Source organism: Nicotiana sylvestris, chromosome 9 (genome assembly GCF_000393655.2).
Source record: "Nicotiana sylvestris chromosome 9, ASM39365v2, whole genome shotgun sequence".
Lineage (NCBI taxonomy): Eukaryota > Viridiplantae > Streptophyta > Magnoliopsida > Solanales > Solanaceae > Nicotiana > Nicotiana sylvestris.
The window spans coordinates 17,588,684-17,606,151 of NC_091065.1; the positions used below are offsets into that span (position 1 = coordinate 17,588,684).

At 41.1% G+C, this 17,468-nt stretch overlaps 1 protein-coding gene across 1 annotated transcript; it reads left to right on the top strand.

Annotated features, from left to right (window-relative positions):
- The first annotated feature begins 16,746 nt into the window (after positions 1-16,746).
- On the top strand, positions 16,747-17,400 carry LOC138877279 (uncharacterized). Its single transcript, XM_070156875.1, has one exon. It carries the CDS (start codon positions 16,747-16,749, stop codon positions 17,398-17,400), a length of 654 nt encoding a protein of 217 aa, XP_070012976.1.
- The last annotated feature ends 68 nt before the right edge of the window (positions 17,401-17,468 follow it).

Consider the following 17,468-nt stretch of genomic DNA (forward strand, 5'->3'; position numbering starts at 1 on the left):
ACTAAATTTAAAGTTAGTACTCACAATATTCCTACCTCATAATTAATCTCAAACTCTCGTTTAACACAACATTCTAATCTTCTTCCTCTCCCATACGTCTCCTTAAACAAAAATCCTCTGGATAGCTCAAATCACTCATTTAAATGTGATGTCTCATATCATACACTATCCATTGCATGTCACTCTTCTTCTGTAAACAACTCAAATTCAGACACTGTGAACTCCTATTCTCATCACATGGTAACTCGTTCTCAAACTTGTTCCCTCAAAACCATGTATTCTTCCTCCACTAGCAGCGTCAACGAGTCCCATTTTATCTTCTGTTCAAAAAAACTTGGATTTTGGTACCTCCTCCTCCAAATGCAATTATTATTGTCAACAAATGGGTGTTTCGATTAAAGTTCTTTGCGAATGGATCTGTTGAGAGGTTTAAAGCTCAGTTAGTTGCTCAAGGTTTTTCACAGCAACCCGGGGTAGATTACTTTGAGACCTTTGCTCCTGTTGTCCATCTTAGCATGATCCATTTGATTTTATCTTTGGCGCTTCAATGAAATTGCTTCATGCATCAATTTGATGTGTCACATTCATTTTTAAATGATGAGTTATGGTTTATATGCGTCAACCATAGGGCTTCCAACATCCAGATTATCCTCATTATGTACGGAAGTTGCAACGTGCTTTATATGGTCTTGAGAAATCTCTACGGACTTGGTTTCATCGTCTTGCCTGTTTTTTTCTTGATCTTGGTTTTAAGCAATGTATATCGGACATAGCATGTAGTCACGATAAAAAATCCACCTAGTCGTGATGGCACCTAACTCAATACACTAGGTAAGCCAAATAACAGTCAACACAACTCAAATGAGAATAATAAGTGAAACAATTGGATTTCTATATATTAACCCCAAGGATTGGTAGTACAAGTCATTAGTTACTGAAACTTAGATTTACAAAGCTAGTATGAAAATAAATACAACATCAGTTTGAAATTTACCTAAATAGATTTGAAATCTAAAACTACCAAGAGCAAGTGGTAGTATATCCAGAAAGCAGGTACATGTTCTACGTCAGCTTCCGCCATCAACAACAACTTCACTCCCAAAATCTGCACGCAAGATGCAGAAGTGTAGTATGCATAAAATCGACCCCATATGCTCATCAAGTATCATAACTAACCTCGGTGAAGTAATAAAAGCAAGAATTATAAATGATACTCGTCAATCACCTGTACAATCCATAAATTCCAATAAGTATAGAATAGTAATATGATCAAGTAATGAAATCACAGATAAAAATAACTTGGTGCACACTATTTTTTAACATACTCTGCTTAGTCAACAATCCAGCATATAAGGAAGATATGCAAATAAATCAGGTAAACCACCAAGGAAATTACAAGTAAAGATGAAATGCAATAACCAAATATCAATCCGTTGTGGCGTGCAACCAGATCTAAATGGAAATAACAATACGGCCCCAAGGCCCGCATCAGAATCTCAATAACTGAACCAAAATCAATTATCAGCTCTCCTAGAACCCACATCAAGCAGAAATCCAACGATTTCTCATAATTCGCATGTACATCATCAAGAAGAAACATGAGAGGGTGATCGTAGGGGATGGATCTATATCCTGCACGGACAACTCACGTGCTTCACGCACAACTTATGTGCTAATAATATCAACTGCACGAATAACTCACGTGTTGTATGAATAACTCACGTGCCAATAATATCAGTATCTGGATCCGCACAGACAATTCATGTATTGCACGGACAACCCACGTGCCAATAAAATCAACAGCACGGATAACTCATGTGTTGCATAGACAACTCACATGCCAATATCATTATCCATCTGACATGGTCACATGCTCAATATTACAATTCACCCGGTGTGGTCATAGGCTCAATATCACAATCCACCTGGCGTGGTCGTGGGAAACCAGTCCAAACAATGATACATAGAAAGCAGCTATACAAGAATACATGTAGATGATCAATGAACCTCAAATTTCATACTTCTGGACTGGTGTAAGTGTCGTACTAAGGTGTAGGCATATGCAAGTGTAATATCATAGCTCAAATCAGGTAAATACATCACGAAATAAACAATTAGCATGTTCAATCATGAGATTAACCTTTATGTAACCTCAAACCTGGTACAAATATCTCAGAAAGGGGTACATATAGGAGAAACATCAAGGCATATAGCTTAGCAATCAACTCAAGGCATATCATAGTCTGAGCACTACTCCGAGCATGAATAATTACCCATGTGCACGTATATGGGTTCAACCCCACACATGTGCACCACCCATAGGACATACCTATCAAAAATAACTCAGGCAACTAGTGCCTTAACCAAGTTTAGGTAAGATACTTCCCACAATAATACCAAAATAATACTCCAAAAATGCCATCATGCGCGAATCAACCTATGAACGGCTCAAAACTAGCCAAAAGCAACTCAAAAATATCTAATAATGCCATAGGAATCAAACCTAAACGATAAAGGTCGAATCTTTAATAAAAAACCTCAAAGTCAACAAAAAAGTTAACCTGGGCCTGCACCTCAAAACCTGACAAAACTCACAAATTCTGAAAACACATTCAAATGCAAGTCCAACCACACTAATTTCACTCAAATCCGATTCGGAATCGATGCTCAAACCCCAATTATTCACTTTAGAAAGTTTAAGACAATACCCCCACCCCCTAATTTCTCTTTTAGATTCATAATCAAAATGCCAAAATCCAAGATGGAATCATGTAAAATAAGCAAATCCGAGTCAAAAATACTTACCCCAATCCAAAGCGAGAAAGTCACCTCAAAATAGCCTAAATATGAGCTCCAAATCTCAAAATGTGATAAAATAAGTAAAACCCTCGAAATATAAATCAAGCTACTAGTGAATCCCCATTGACGGTCAAATAGTCGCATCTTCGACACCACACTTGCAGTCCCCATATCATACCTGAGAGAATGCCTAATCAGGTCGCTCACCGCATTTGCGACCAACCAGCCACATCTACGGCTCCGCATGTGTGGTTGTTCAAGCGCAGAAGCGCAAATCCACAACCTGGTCAACCTCCGTCGGTGCGACTTCGCATCTGCCGCCAATCCTCCGCATAAGTGGACCTTTCCTGGGCACCACCTCTTCATAGAAGTGAGCCTTCCCTCGCATAAGCGGATCCGCACCTGCCACCAAATCTCCGTAGGTGTGAAGAACCAGAATGAGAACCAGAACCAAAACTGCCCATCATGATCGAAATAGACCGAAACTCATCCGAAACACACACGAGTCCCTCGGAACCCCGTTCACACATGCCAACAACTCCCAATACATAATACAGACCTACTAGAGGCCTCAAATTCCATATAATAACATCAAAACCATGAATTGCACTTCAATTCAAGCCAAATAAACTAACAAACTTTCAACTTCCAAAACTCATGCTGAATTATATCATATCAACTCGGATTGACCAAAATTTTTGCATACAAGTCCTAATGACACGACAAACCTATTCTAACTCTTGGAACTACAATCCGGGCCTGTTATCAATAATGTCAACTCTTAGTTAAACCTATAAAATTTCCAAATTTTCAAATTGCCAACTTTCGTCAATTGTAACCAAAACCTTCTAGAAACCTCCAAATGCAAATTTGGGCATATGCCCAAGTCCAAAATCACCATACGAACCTAACGGAACCATCGAAGCTCCGATCCAAGTCCAAATACATAAAAGTTAAACTTGGTCAACTATTTCAATTTAAATCATTCTAGCTAAGAATCATTCTTCCAAATCAAATCTCAAACCACAAAGCATAAGAAAAAATAAAAACATAGAATCATAAGCAAAAATAGAAAAATTCCACTTGGTTCACTGGTTACAACTGGGCTAGGAATGGTTTAGGAGGACCAGGTTCTTGGTTCTTGGCTTGAACCAGCTTCAATATATATTGAAGAATACCCCCATTCTTCTCTTTCTCATTTGCAAGCTCAGACTTGAGAGGGTCTTCTTTACTTCTACTTCAGCCAATATTTTCTTTAGCCTTTCAATCTCAGCATCCTTAGCCCCATTCTCCTGCTCCAATGCTCTAAACTTGTTGTTCTTATGCACTCTCTTGGATAAACTAGGTACTTTGGGCGTAGTTTGGACTTGGTAGTCACAATCAGTCAAAGTTTCACCCCCAAAGTAGTCTTTACTAGTACACATATCTCATTTCTTGAGGAGAACATAGACACGTAAAATACTGGATGAATTCCCTATAGGCTAGGAGGCAAAGCAAGAATGTATGCAACCTCACCAACTCCCTCCAAAACCTCAAACGGACCGATGAACCTCAGACTCCACTTGTCTCTACTCCCAAATCTCATGGTACCCTTCATCAGCGAGACTTTCAAAAGTACCTTCTTGCAAACCAGAAATGACAAATTATGAGCTTTCTGATCCTCATAACTCTTCTGCATGGACTGCGTTGTACAAAGTCGCTCCTGAATCAACTTTACTTTATCCAAGGAATGCCTTACCAAATTAGTACAATACAATCTAGACTCGCCAGGCCCGTACCAACCGCTAGGGGAACGACATCATTGACCATACAATGCCTCAAAAGGAGCGATCTCGATGATGGACTGATAGTTGTTGTTATAAGCAAATTTAATTTGGCCAATAGTGAGAATCTGTCTCACTGTCCTCTGAATTCAATCACACATCCTCTAAGATTATCCTCCAGAATCTGAATTGTCTACTCTGACTACCCGTCGGTATGTGGATGAAAGGCCATGTTGAGCTCTATTTGGATACCCAACTCACTCTGTACCGCTCTCCCGAAATGTGAAGTGAATTGAGTTCCTCGATCTGAAATAATAGAAATAGGCACACCATGCAACCAGACGATCTCCTAGATATAAATCTAGGCCAACTTCTCCAAAGTATATGTAGTCATGACCATAATAAAGTGCATAGACTTGGTCAGTATGTCGATAATGACCCAAACAACATCAAATTTCCTTGATGTTTGTGGAAAACCAACCACAAAGTCCATAGTGATGCGCTCTCATTTCTACCATAGTATAACTAAGGGTGTTAAACGAGTGGGTCGGGCCAGGCTGGGTTGGAATTTTTTAGGCCCGTACGGGTTATGGTCCGGGACGATTGCGGGTTGGGTCTTATCGGGTTTAACGGGTTCGGGTTCATCCGGGTAAAAATTGAACCGTAAAGGTTACGGGTTGAGGGGGTCGGGCCGGGACGGGTTTAGTGTATTTTTTAATTTTTTTGTATTTTGTATAACTATTGTAAGTTATATTAATACAAAGTATTAACATAAAAAATACAATGAAGATGGGAAAAAATTGCACTTATAAATTGCAAGTGCTACATTTATTTCAAAATTACAAAATTAAAGTTTGCATTTAAAAAGTAAATTAACAACAAAAATAGTAAAACTAAATTTTCATGCATAATAAATTAATAATACTTTATATTAATCTAACAAACTAAAACATTAAGCATAAATACGTCTAATAATTTTAAAATAACACAAATTGTCTTAAAATCTTAAATACGAATTTTCGGAGGACGCTCAAGACAATACTTTATATGCCTCCTTAAACTGCCTGTGACAGACCCTGAACGAAGATTTAAGACTTAACCACAGTTCTTGCACTTTACTTTCTGACCTTCTTCATTTTCTTCTACCACTTCAAAGTGTTGCCAAACATATGAGCGCACTCTAGAAGTACGAGGCATGATTTAACTTGAATTGAGATTTGAGAATTGAGATTGAGAAATGAGAATTGAGAGATGAGTGAAGAAATGAGGAAGAGGAGGGGGTATTTATAGTTTTAGAGAAGGTTAATTTTGTAAATTGAAAAACGGTTAAATTTTAAAGAAAAAAGAGGCTATTAATGCAATTAAGGGTGTTAAACAACGGATCCCTGCTAGGGGTGACCGTTGCCAACGGTTAGTGGGCCCCACAAATTTCAAAAAATAATAAAAAAAAATTTAGCCGTTGTACTGGTCCGGTCCGGGCTGGTTAAACCGGTACACGGTACTGTTCACGTGGACGGGGTTTGACCGGTTCGGTTAGCCGTTAAAAAAAAATAAACGGACCAACCCCTTATACCCCTCCTACCTAGCCCCACCCGACCCCTATGTATCGGGTCGGGCCGGTTCTGATTTTTTGCGGTCTGGGCCGATCCGGTTACGGGACAACCCGGACCGTTAGACACCCTTAAGTATAACCATCTACTTAAGTAAACCACCTGGCCTCTAGTGCTCATGCTTAACCTGCTGATAATTCAGACATCTCAACACATATTCAATTATGATAGTACTTGGATGAATGGAATAACATGAACTGTGTACCTCCTCAGGAATCGACTCCCTCGGGCCATCAACATTGGGAACACATATGCGTCCCTAAAGTTGCATAACACCGTCATCTCTGATAGTCAACTCTTTTGCATCACCTCGTAGTACCGTCTCTCTAAGAACCAACAAGTGTAGATCATCATACTAATGAGCCTTAATCCGCTCGAATAATGAAGACTGAGCCACAACATATGCAAGAACTTGATTGGGCTCTAAAATATCCAATCTCACAAGTCGGTTAGCTAAGGACTGAATGTCCAAAGACAATGGCCACTCCTTTGCTAAAATGAATGCCAAACTACCCATAGTCTCGACCTTTCTGCTTAAGGCATCTGCGGCCACATTCTCTCTGCCGGTATGATAAAGAATGGTAATATCGTAGTTCTTCAGTAACTCAAGCCACATGTGCTACCTCATATTAAGATCATTTTGCATACACAAATGTTGAAAGCTATAGTGATTGGTGTAAACCTCACAAGACATTCCATAAAGATAATGCCTCTAGATCTTGAGATCATGAACTATCATAGCCAACTCCAAATCGCGCACAGGGTAATTCTTCTCGTGGAGCTTCAACTGAAAAGAAGCATACGCAATAACTCGCCCCTTCTGCAATACACAACCCAACCTAAAATGTTAGGCATCACAATACACAGTGTACATCAGTGAATAGGAAGGAGAACCAACACCGGTGTTATAGTCAATGTGGTCTTGAGATTCTAAAGCTCGCCACGCAATTATCGGACCACCTGAACTGAACACCTTTCTGGGTCAATCTAGTTAAAGGAGCCACAATGGACAATTTCCCTTCACAAACTGACGATAATAACCTACTATCCCCAAGAAACTCGTGATCTCGATCGTCGTGGTAGGACGAGGCCAACTATGAACTGCCTCGATCTTTCTGGGATCCATCTTAATTACCTCTTTGGATACAACATGCCCCATGAAAGCAACTGAATCTAACCAGAACTTGCACTTGGAGTACATAGCTTATAGCTTTTGTTCCCTCAAAGTCTAAAGCACTATCCTCAAATGTTGCTCATGCTCCTCCATGCTACGCGAGTAAATTAATATGTCATCAATGAAGATAATGACAAATGAGTCAATATATTTCTTGAACACCTGATTCATCAAATCCATAAATGCTACCGGAGTATTTGTCAAGCCGAAGGACATCACTAGAAACTCATAGTTCCTATATCTAGTCTGGAAAGCCCTCTTCGGAACATCCGAAGTACGAATCCTTAGCTGATGATACCCAAATCTAAATTTGATCTTCGAGAACACCTTAGCACCCACATTGATGCGTGGTAACAGATACTTATTCTTGATAGTGACCTTATCCAGTTGGCGATAACCAATGCACATATGCATGCTCCCATCCTTCTACTTCACAAATAATACTAGTGCACCCCAAGGCAACACACTCGGCTTGATGAATCCCTTATAAAGCAACTCCTAAAGGTACTCATTATCTCTCTAAATCCACGGAAGACATATCATAAGGAGGAATAGAGATAGGCTAGTTACCTGGGATCAATGTCAAAATTGATATCGCGATCCGGCGGCATGCTTATTAAATTAGCAGGAAAACATCAAAAATTTCCCGCACCACAGGAACTAAATATATCGTGGGATTCTTGACACCAGTATCTCGAACAAAGGCCAGATAGACTAAAGAACCCTTCTTGATCGTATGTCGAGCCTTCAAGAAAGAAGTAACTTAACTGGATGTATTAATAGATAAACCTCTCACTATGGCCTAGGAAACTCTGGCATCGCCAAGGTAACGGTCTTGGTATGTCAATTAAAAATGGCATGATGCAGAGACAACCAATACATGCCCAGGATATTATCAAATTCAATCATATCGAGCAATTGAAGATCTACTCTAGTGTAGTACACACAAAATATCACTGCACATGACCGGTAAACCCAATCCACAATAACAAAATTGCCCATCGGCATGGATACATACACAGAAACACCCTTTGACTCACGAGATAGATCTCGATAAGGAGCAAAAAGAGAAGAGACACAAGAGTAGGTAGATCCTAGATCAAATAGTACCGAAGCATCTCTAGGTGGATAGAAATAATACCTATGATCACTGCGTCGGAAGCTACCAAGCTGGAAAAGGCATAGAATCTAGCTGGAGCACCACCTAACTAGCCTCCACCTCTAGGGCGACCCCTACCCACTTGCCCTCCGCCTATGTCCGATCGGACACACGGTGTGGCAGCTGGTATGGTAATCATGGGCTGATAGCCCTACTACACTGCCTTGCCCCAAAGTCTGGGACAAAGCCTCTTCACGTGACCAAACTTCCCGTACTCAAAACAACCTCTCGTGATGGGAAAGTGCTGACTCGAGATCTAGCCTTGATAACCTAAGTACCCACTGGAGAAACCCTTAATAGCTGGTAGACAATAGGTGTTCTCTAGAATGGCATTGAAGTAAGGTCGCACTAGAGCGCCCCAAATAGGTTGTGGCGCTGAATATATGTGCCTGCTAGGATGGCCCCTTATGAATTGACTTCTACCCCTACATGTGGAGCCACTGATCAAGAATGTCAAGGCTTTTTATCCCTTGATTTAAGCTTTATACCCTAGTTGCGGTGCTCGATCCTCTGATCTATCTCCACAACCTGAAGGAAAGAAGTCCCTATCTCTTCCTCTCAGGCCATAGAAACATGAATTTCATAGTGTAAGCTCGCAATAAACCTCTAGACTCTCTCTGCATTTCTTTGAAGTATGATAGCTTCCTGACAAGATAATTCAGTGAATGTCGTCTCTAGTCGATCACACGCATCTGACCCTGCTGGAGCCGCTCGAATTGACTTCGTAACTCCTCCCTCTGTGAATAATACCTAGATGGCAGAAAAAATGAGCAAAAACAGCAAGAAGGCTCTAAATATGCACAGAGAACTATCAAACCAGCTTTCTTTAACCCAGTAACAACATCAACCAACTCAGGAAGGAACAAATTTCTAACCCCAAGAGAAATATTTTTGAACTTTTAAGACTTAAACCGGCTATAGAACTTAAAAACCTCTTGGTATTTTTTAAAGAGAAGAATTGCAGAGGGGTATTTTTAACTACTCTAGTTGTTGTCCCCTTCTTGGTCTAAGTCTTTTTTAAAATGTGAAAAATGTATCTATCTGGTGTGTCTAAATTCTCTTCCACTTTGCGAACAATATGAACGAGCCACAGTTCACGGTTGATCACTTGCTTCGAGTGTACAACCCTTGGATCTTTCGAGGTGGGTTAATCAAACTTAATGGACAGGCAAAGAAAGCTCCCTTCTCCTGCATAGACGAAGATAGGGACCGAGGTTGGCAAGGGAGGTTCGTTCGGATAATGACCTAGGACCTCATTTCTCCCGAATTCATGTTGTTCCTTGAGAAGTAGAACTTGAATCATAAGTTTACTTTCTCTTAAGCCATCAAAAAATTTTCTTGTATTTGTTTTTCCCACTCATGACATATCTCATCCGATGTGCAGCTGCCCCCCCCCCCAGTCCCAATTTGTTCCCACATTAGAATGAGTGGATCGAGGGTATATGCAAGAAACTCATCTACTCCGAGTGCGAGTGGCATAAGCTCTCCAAAGGTAAGTGGGAGGCTTGTTCCCTTGGTAAGTGCTTTTTACTAGTAGATCTTTTCATTGTCGCTCTTTATTTCGGCATTGACACAACATTCATTCCTTTTTTTACAAGCTTTTCACTGACCACCAAGCTTCGAGAAGTCGTCGATACCACGATATCAACCTCATCTTCCAAACCCTCAGCATCTCTACAGCCCGTTGCAGATGTTGCTACAGAGAATGAGGAGAAAACGAAGAAGAAAAAGAGATCCCCCGACTCCTCGGATGCTCCTATCGAGATCAAGAAAACAAAAAGAAAGGTTGTGCCCGTGGTCAAGAAGAGCAGCAAAGAAAAGACTTTGGATGCCCAGACCCCAGGCCAAAAGCTTTTCGTTAGTTCAAGGATTTTTCCAAGGATGACGAAGATATGGAAAACACCAACCAAGAGCTGAAAGATTTGGAAAACAATGATTGAGTCGGTGGATTTGGAAAACACAAACCAATAGCTGAAAAGCTCGAGCAATACTGATCAAGAGTTGGTGGCCCTAGTAGAGGATGCTTGTAAAGCTAAACCCTCATTAACTGGAAGGCTAGAAGAAGAACATGTGGTTGCTGCTTCGAAAGAAGTCCCTCCAGTCCCGAGAAGGGTCATTTCTGAAGGCGACACTATTATCGATAGCCATGAGTCACCATTCTGAGGGGATGGCACTTTAAATAAGGGTCGAGCCACTGAAGAGAAGACGACCGAAATGTCCCAGGTTGTGTCTGATGCCACTAACTCATTTTTTTAGGGTGTGGACATTAGTGTGTTGGAAGACTACTCTGAATTTGGCCGTCTGGAGATCCTGAAAAAGCTTGTGCAACCTGAATCAGGTAGGTCGAGTCCGAGCTCAAAGCTGGAGAAGCAATTTCCCGCCCCGAGTGCGGACCTCAAGCGAAAAAGGACGCTCATATTCTCGGTGCTAGTGGACACTAGCATGTTATTCGGGCCAGTCGGAGTAGCCAGCTATCTCTGTTCCTTGGTAACCGAGGAGGACCAAATTTTAACAGCCCATCCCCTTAGTGATATTTTCCACTCTGGGCCTAGGCCCTCACGTGTTTAAAATATGTCACTAGGGTCTAAGGCTTGTTAACTTATATACCTAGCATCTCTCTTATGTTTTGACGATGTGAGACTCTATCTAAAGTCTGGGGTGTTACATATACCCCCTCTTATGGACTTAGCATCCTCGCTAAGGTTTGCCCCACTGCATGGGATTCGCCTAGACTTAGTACTGAGGTTTGCCCTGCCTAACTGGGATTTGCCTAAACTCAGTTGAACTCTGACTCACCATCGGCAAAGCAGATACAAGAGTGGCTTTGATACCATCTTTAACAGCCTAGCCTGTTAGTGATATTGTCCGCCCTGGGACTAGTCCCTCACGGGTTTAAAATGTGTCGCTAGGGTCTAAGGCTTGTTAACGTATATACCCAGCATCTCTCTTGTGTTTTGATGATGTGGGACTCTGTCTAAAGTCTACGATGTTACATATACCCCCTCTTATGGACTTAGCGTCCTCGCTGAGGTTTGCCTCACCGCATGGGATTTGCCTAGACTTAGTATTGAGGTTTTCCCTGCATAACCGGGATTTGCCTACCATCAGCAAAGCTGATACAAGAGTGGCTATGATACCATCTTTAACAGCCCAGCCCGCTAGTGATATTTTTCGCTCTGGGCCTAGGCCCTCACGGGTTTAAAATGCGTCACTAGGGTCTAAGGCTTGTTAACTTATATACCCAGCATCTCTCTTGTGTTTTGCCATTGTGGGACTCTGTCTAAAGTCTGCGGTGTTACACAAATAAAGATGAACAAGGTAGGAGGGACAAACCTTTTCAATAAGGCTTAGCAGGCATTTAATCGGGTATGTCTTCTTTCCCTTTTATTTTAGCGCGTTCTTGTTTCTTGAACTTTCTTTAACAGTCTTCTTTCTCCATATCTCAAGCACCGGTACTTCCCCACGAGAGCTTCTCTAGATTGAAGATGAAGGTGAGTCATCTCGAATTCGGGTTCAAGGAAAAAGTCCGGCAAACAGAGATGTACAAAGCTCTTTGTGAGCAAAAAGGATAAAGTCCTTAGGAACATGGCTGACCCCTCCACTCTTCAGGCAAAACTGAAGAAGGCCCAGAAAGAAGCCTCGAAAGTAAAACAGGACTATTCCCTTCTAGTTGAGAAGGTAAGAGAGCTCGAGTTTGATAATGAGAGGTTAAACGTTAATGCTAATGCCGCAACCTCCCAGGTCCAGGAAAATATTACTCTGATCAACTAGCTCAGGACCGAGATGAACGGGGTCAAGGCTACAGTCGATGGGTTGAGAGGCAAAATGGATTGCCTAGCATCGGAGTAGGATGCCACCAAAGAGGATTTGGGGTCGACTAAGGAACAACTCTGAGTGATGAAAGACAAGGCTGAATAAACTCTCGGCTGAATGAGAAGCTCTAGGCACAACTCGCCTCAGCCGTGGAAGAGGGAGATACTCTTGGTCAAGAGTATATTTGCGCTGAATTCCCAATTGGAAGTGGCTTTGAGCAAGATCTCAGACGCCCAGGATATGCTAACCTATTATAAGAGTGACGTCGAGATAGCCGAAGCCCGGATTAAAATGAAGATGTAGTATGTGAGGTGGCTATCTTGGACGGAGGTTTTCAAGGAGATCCAAGCCACGGGGGTTGACATAGTGGCCAAGATTGAAGAGGCCAAGAGGTTCGAAGTCGAGGCCAAAGTGAACTACCAGCCCGAGGGGTCAAATAGCAAGTTGCGCTCTAATGAAGATTAGGCAGGGAATGCCTTAGTTTATGTTAATTCTGATTCTCTATGCTCGTACATCTTTTGCTTTGGGGCCGTTTCTCGTGCCTCTATAAATATGTTTTGGTAAATATACAGAATTACCTTTTGCTATACATTGTGACCTTTAATTTTTCCGAATTTACTTTTTTCTTAGGACTTATTATAACTTGTGTCTCATATTCAGTACGACTAATGTATCATCGTTGCCTTTGCATAATTTTTTCATCGCTCAAATTGTTTGACTTCCAAAGTACGAATAAGATCCGGGTCAAATAACGGCTCCGAGTTGCTTTGAATTCGGAGGATCTGACAGAAAAGAAACTAAGTCTTAATTTCGTGTATTTGAATGATTCATCCGGATATAGTTACTCTTTGCCGAAGGTAACCTTTGCCTTGGCTAAATTTCAAAACCGATTGATTCGATCAAACTAGACATAGTCTTTGTTGACTTAAAATGTGTAAGGACCTTACCTTTTATATTTACGAACTCAGATGTCTCCGAGTCGTTTATACATTGGGTTGAAGCTCTGATAAGCAGGAATTTTAACCTATTATTTGCTCTCTTTTACTTGAAATTTTAGGCCAAAAATGCGTGAAGGTATTCCTGGAAACTAATGTAATATGCTTGCTTGTAGGGATTGTTCAAAATGAGCCAAAGGAGCCATAATCAACTCATAGCAAAACTTGAACAAAAACCAAGCCTCGGCCAAAAGATATGAAATACGGACTGCGTCAGAAAAGTGTTGCCCCGAAAGTATCAACGCGGTCGCGAACACTATTTCGAGGTTCGCGAAATGAAGATTCAGAGATATTGATTGTTGGGCTACCAGAAAAGTGAGGCCACAAAAGTACTGTCGCTGCCGCGATTGGAATTATACGAACCGCGGTTGCTGAGATTAAGAGAGTTCACATTACAAGCTAAAACAAGAAGTGCGGTCCGTGTTAGAATTACGCGGTCGCGGAAGTGTCTTACGCGACCATGATGCAAATTATGCGATCTGCGAAACCATGCTCAACCCAGATCCAGAAGTTAAAAACATGGATCGCGGTTAGAATTACGCAGCCGCAAAAGCAAGATTGCGGCCGCGGTAAGAATTACGCGGTCACGAAACCTCCGCAAGGGTATTTTTGTCTAGAAATTTTAGCTTAGTATAAATAGATCTTTTTGACATTTTTAGGTTAAGATATGTTTTAGCTGAGTACGTGAGACGGCTGCACATTCTGTTTTGGGCAATTTTGTACTGGAATTATCTCTCAACATTAGATTTTCATCTTTTAATCTAGTATTATGAATTTTATCTTTATTTCCTATTTAATTTCTGTTAGTTCCATGAGTAGCTAAACCCATAGCTAGGATTGTGACCCAACCCTAGTGTGGGTATTTGATAGGTATTGAATTTTAGGGCTTGAATTTGTATGGGTTAGTGATATTTAGCCTAGTTCTAGCTAGAACTTTAGAATTAGTGCTTGCAAACACTGATTCATGCCTTTATGACTTAGTTTCTACTTGAGAAAGAGGGACTAAGTCTAGGAAAACTAGGCTAACAAGGAATGGGGTGAACTCAAGAAATTGATAGCCCCAATTAAAGGGTTAAATCTAGAGATAGTAATACCCGACTTGAGATAACATCACTTGAATTGCATGAATACCCATTTGGACTTGAGAAAGCCAAATTGGGCAAAATCACTCATACTACCGAGAGGTATAGAGTGAGTACCCGGGAGTGATAGTTATATTACGACCCCAACTATCACAAGATTACCCTAGATTCTACTACCCGTTAGATATCTACCTAGGTGGAAGTCACTACCCTGGTCCCTTTAAACCCTTGAAAATCAACAAACAAAACATTACACTTAGTCTCAAATATTGCATGCAATAGAATAGAAGTAGAAGTAGAAAAAAATCCAAACATTTGTGGAAGTGTAATTAAGAGCAAAACTCGCATCTAGACTTGGATATAAACCTAATTCCAATTATTAACTCCATGTGGATTCGATCCCAACCTAGTTGGGTTAAAACTGCATCGACCATCCTCTCTACTCAATAATAATGTAGCCTTAGACAAATCAATTTTTGGCGTCGTTGCCGGGGAGTACGGTTTTAGCTATATATCTGAGTATTTGTGTGTTTTGTTTTTCTTTCCTTCCGTTTTTCTAATTTGTGTGTGAATTATTTTCAGGTACCAAATGGCTCTTAACAACGAAGCCCTCGAAAATTTTCCATTGGGGAAGGAGGTAGATGATGATCACGTAGATGAGATCCAACCTGAACCTCTAGTACAAAGGAGAGGTCGAACACCTCATGATAATATTCCAAACCCTCCCCCACATCCACCAAGGGTAGCACATCGGGTGTTGCCCAACGAAGGCTATGCAAGTGCAATAGTCTCGCCCCAGATTAGGGCGAGAAACTTTCAAATAACCAATGGCATGCTTACACTATTAGAACAGAGGGGTTTCTTCACCGGAGCTCCACACCAAAACGCCTACAAGCATCTCAAAGGTTTTTTTGACACGTGTTGGGGGAGCAAGCAAAGTAATGTCTCTGAGGACACATTAAGGTTAAGGCTTTTCTCATTTTCTATAAGGGGGAAGGCTTTGGATTGGCTTGAAAGGTTACCCGACCATTCCATCACCACTTGGGATGAGTTGTCCGAGAAGTTCATTACAAAGTTCTTTTCTCCGTGACATATGGCAACGCTAAGAGATGAGATCCTTGCTTTTAAATAAGATTTGGGAGAGGTACCGGACAATGGTAAAGGAGTGCCCAAACAACGATATGACTGAGGCCATGATCCAACAGACCTTCTAGATGGGGATCAACACTACAAACCAATGTGTAGTTAACTACCTCGCTAGGGACAACATCATGAACACGCCATATGCCGAAGCATGTGAAATAATTTATGAGATGGTGGATACCTCTTCGGCGTGACAAAGTTGAGCTAATGTGCCACAAGGTAATCCTAATGTTGTTCACCTACACAAGGAGCTTCATGACCACGGTCAAGCTATAGCCAAGTTAACTACAACTATGAACCAATTGGCCAAAACTTAGTTGCAGCAAGTTCAAGGACCAAAACAAGTGAATGCCATGGAAGGAGTGAATATGATGATCAACAATAGAAGGCAACGGGGTCAACAAATTCAAAACAATCTGAACCAATTTGAGAAAAGTAGTAGTGGGTACAATCAAGATGATTCATATGATGATCAAAGTGAAGAGGTTCAATATGTGAACAACTATCAAGGTCAACTGAGCAATGCTCCAAATCAACAATAGTGGAGATCATAAGGAAATTGGGAAAATCAAAGTCAACAAGGAAATTGGAATAGTGGCAATAACAACAACTAAAGCAATTGGGGGAACAACAACAATCAAAATTTGGGTAACCAAGGAAAGCCAGGAAATTGGGGGGGGGGGGCAACAATAATAGTAATTGGGGAAGAAATAACAATCAAAGGGGTTGGAACAACAATAATCAAGGGAATCAGGGGTCGGGATTTCAAAGACCCCCGATGTATCAACAACCAAACAACCCACCTCCATATCCATAACAATGTCCTAGCTCTTCCAAAAATGAGATGGGACGGATTGAAACCATGTTCGAGCAAATGATGAAGAAAAATGCCGACTCTGATGCCCAATTAGCTTCCCACAACACTTATATCCACAACGTAAGAGTCTAACTTGGCCAAATTTCTCAAGCTTTGAATACTTGCCCTAAGGGGGCACTACCAAGTGATACGGTAATAAACCCGAAGGGTAAGAGCAATACGGGCCATGCTATGGCGATGACTATAAGAAGTGGTAGAGGCAGAGTTACTAGTACCTCTAATACAAGAAAGATTGTGAGTGATGATGTGTTGGTGCAAGATGATGATAAACCAAGTAATGATATGCAAGTAAATGATGATAATGTGAATGATGAAGTCAGGATAGACATTGATGACAACATGGAGGAGACAAAATAATGTGAACCCGTCTAGGGAACAAGTGATAGGCATACCAGAAACGATAGTGCCCAAAGACAAGGCTCCTTTGCGAAGGACTCCTCCACCATATCCTCAAAGGCTTGCAAAGAAAAAAAATGAGAACCAATTCAATAAATTCATTGATATGATGAAAAGTTTGTCCATAAATGTGCCTTTGGTTGAAGCTCTAGAACAAATGTCGAGATATGCCAAGTTCGTGAAAGACTTGGTGACAAAGAAGAGATCAATAAACTGTGAAATGATCAAAATGACTCATCAAGTGAGTGCCATTTTGCACTTCATGGATCCAAAGTTAGAAGATTCCGGTGCCTTTATAATCCCATGCACTATTGGTAGTGCCGATTTCGCCAAAGCTTTGTGTGACTTGGGAGCAAGCATTAACTTGATGCCATATTCTATGTTCAAGATGTTGGAGATTGGAAAACCAAGACCTACTTCCATTAGGTTTCAAATGGCGGACAGGACAATGAAGAGACCATTGGGGATAATTGATGATGTGCTAGTTCGGGTCGACAAGTTCATACTTCCCATAGATTTTGTGATACTTGACTGTGAGGTTGAATACGAGGTGTCGACCATATTAGGAAGACCTTTCCTAGCTACATGAAAGGATTTAGTTGATGTGGAAGCTAGGGAGCTCACATTCCGGGTGGGCGATGAAAAAGTTGTGTTCCA

Bases quoted from the DNA above. Each gene is read 5' to 3' on its own strand.
- LOC138877279 (XM_070156875.1), top strand. From the start codon at position 16,747: ATGACAACATGGAGGAGACAAAATAATGTGAACCCGTCTAGGGAACAA.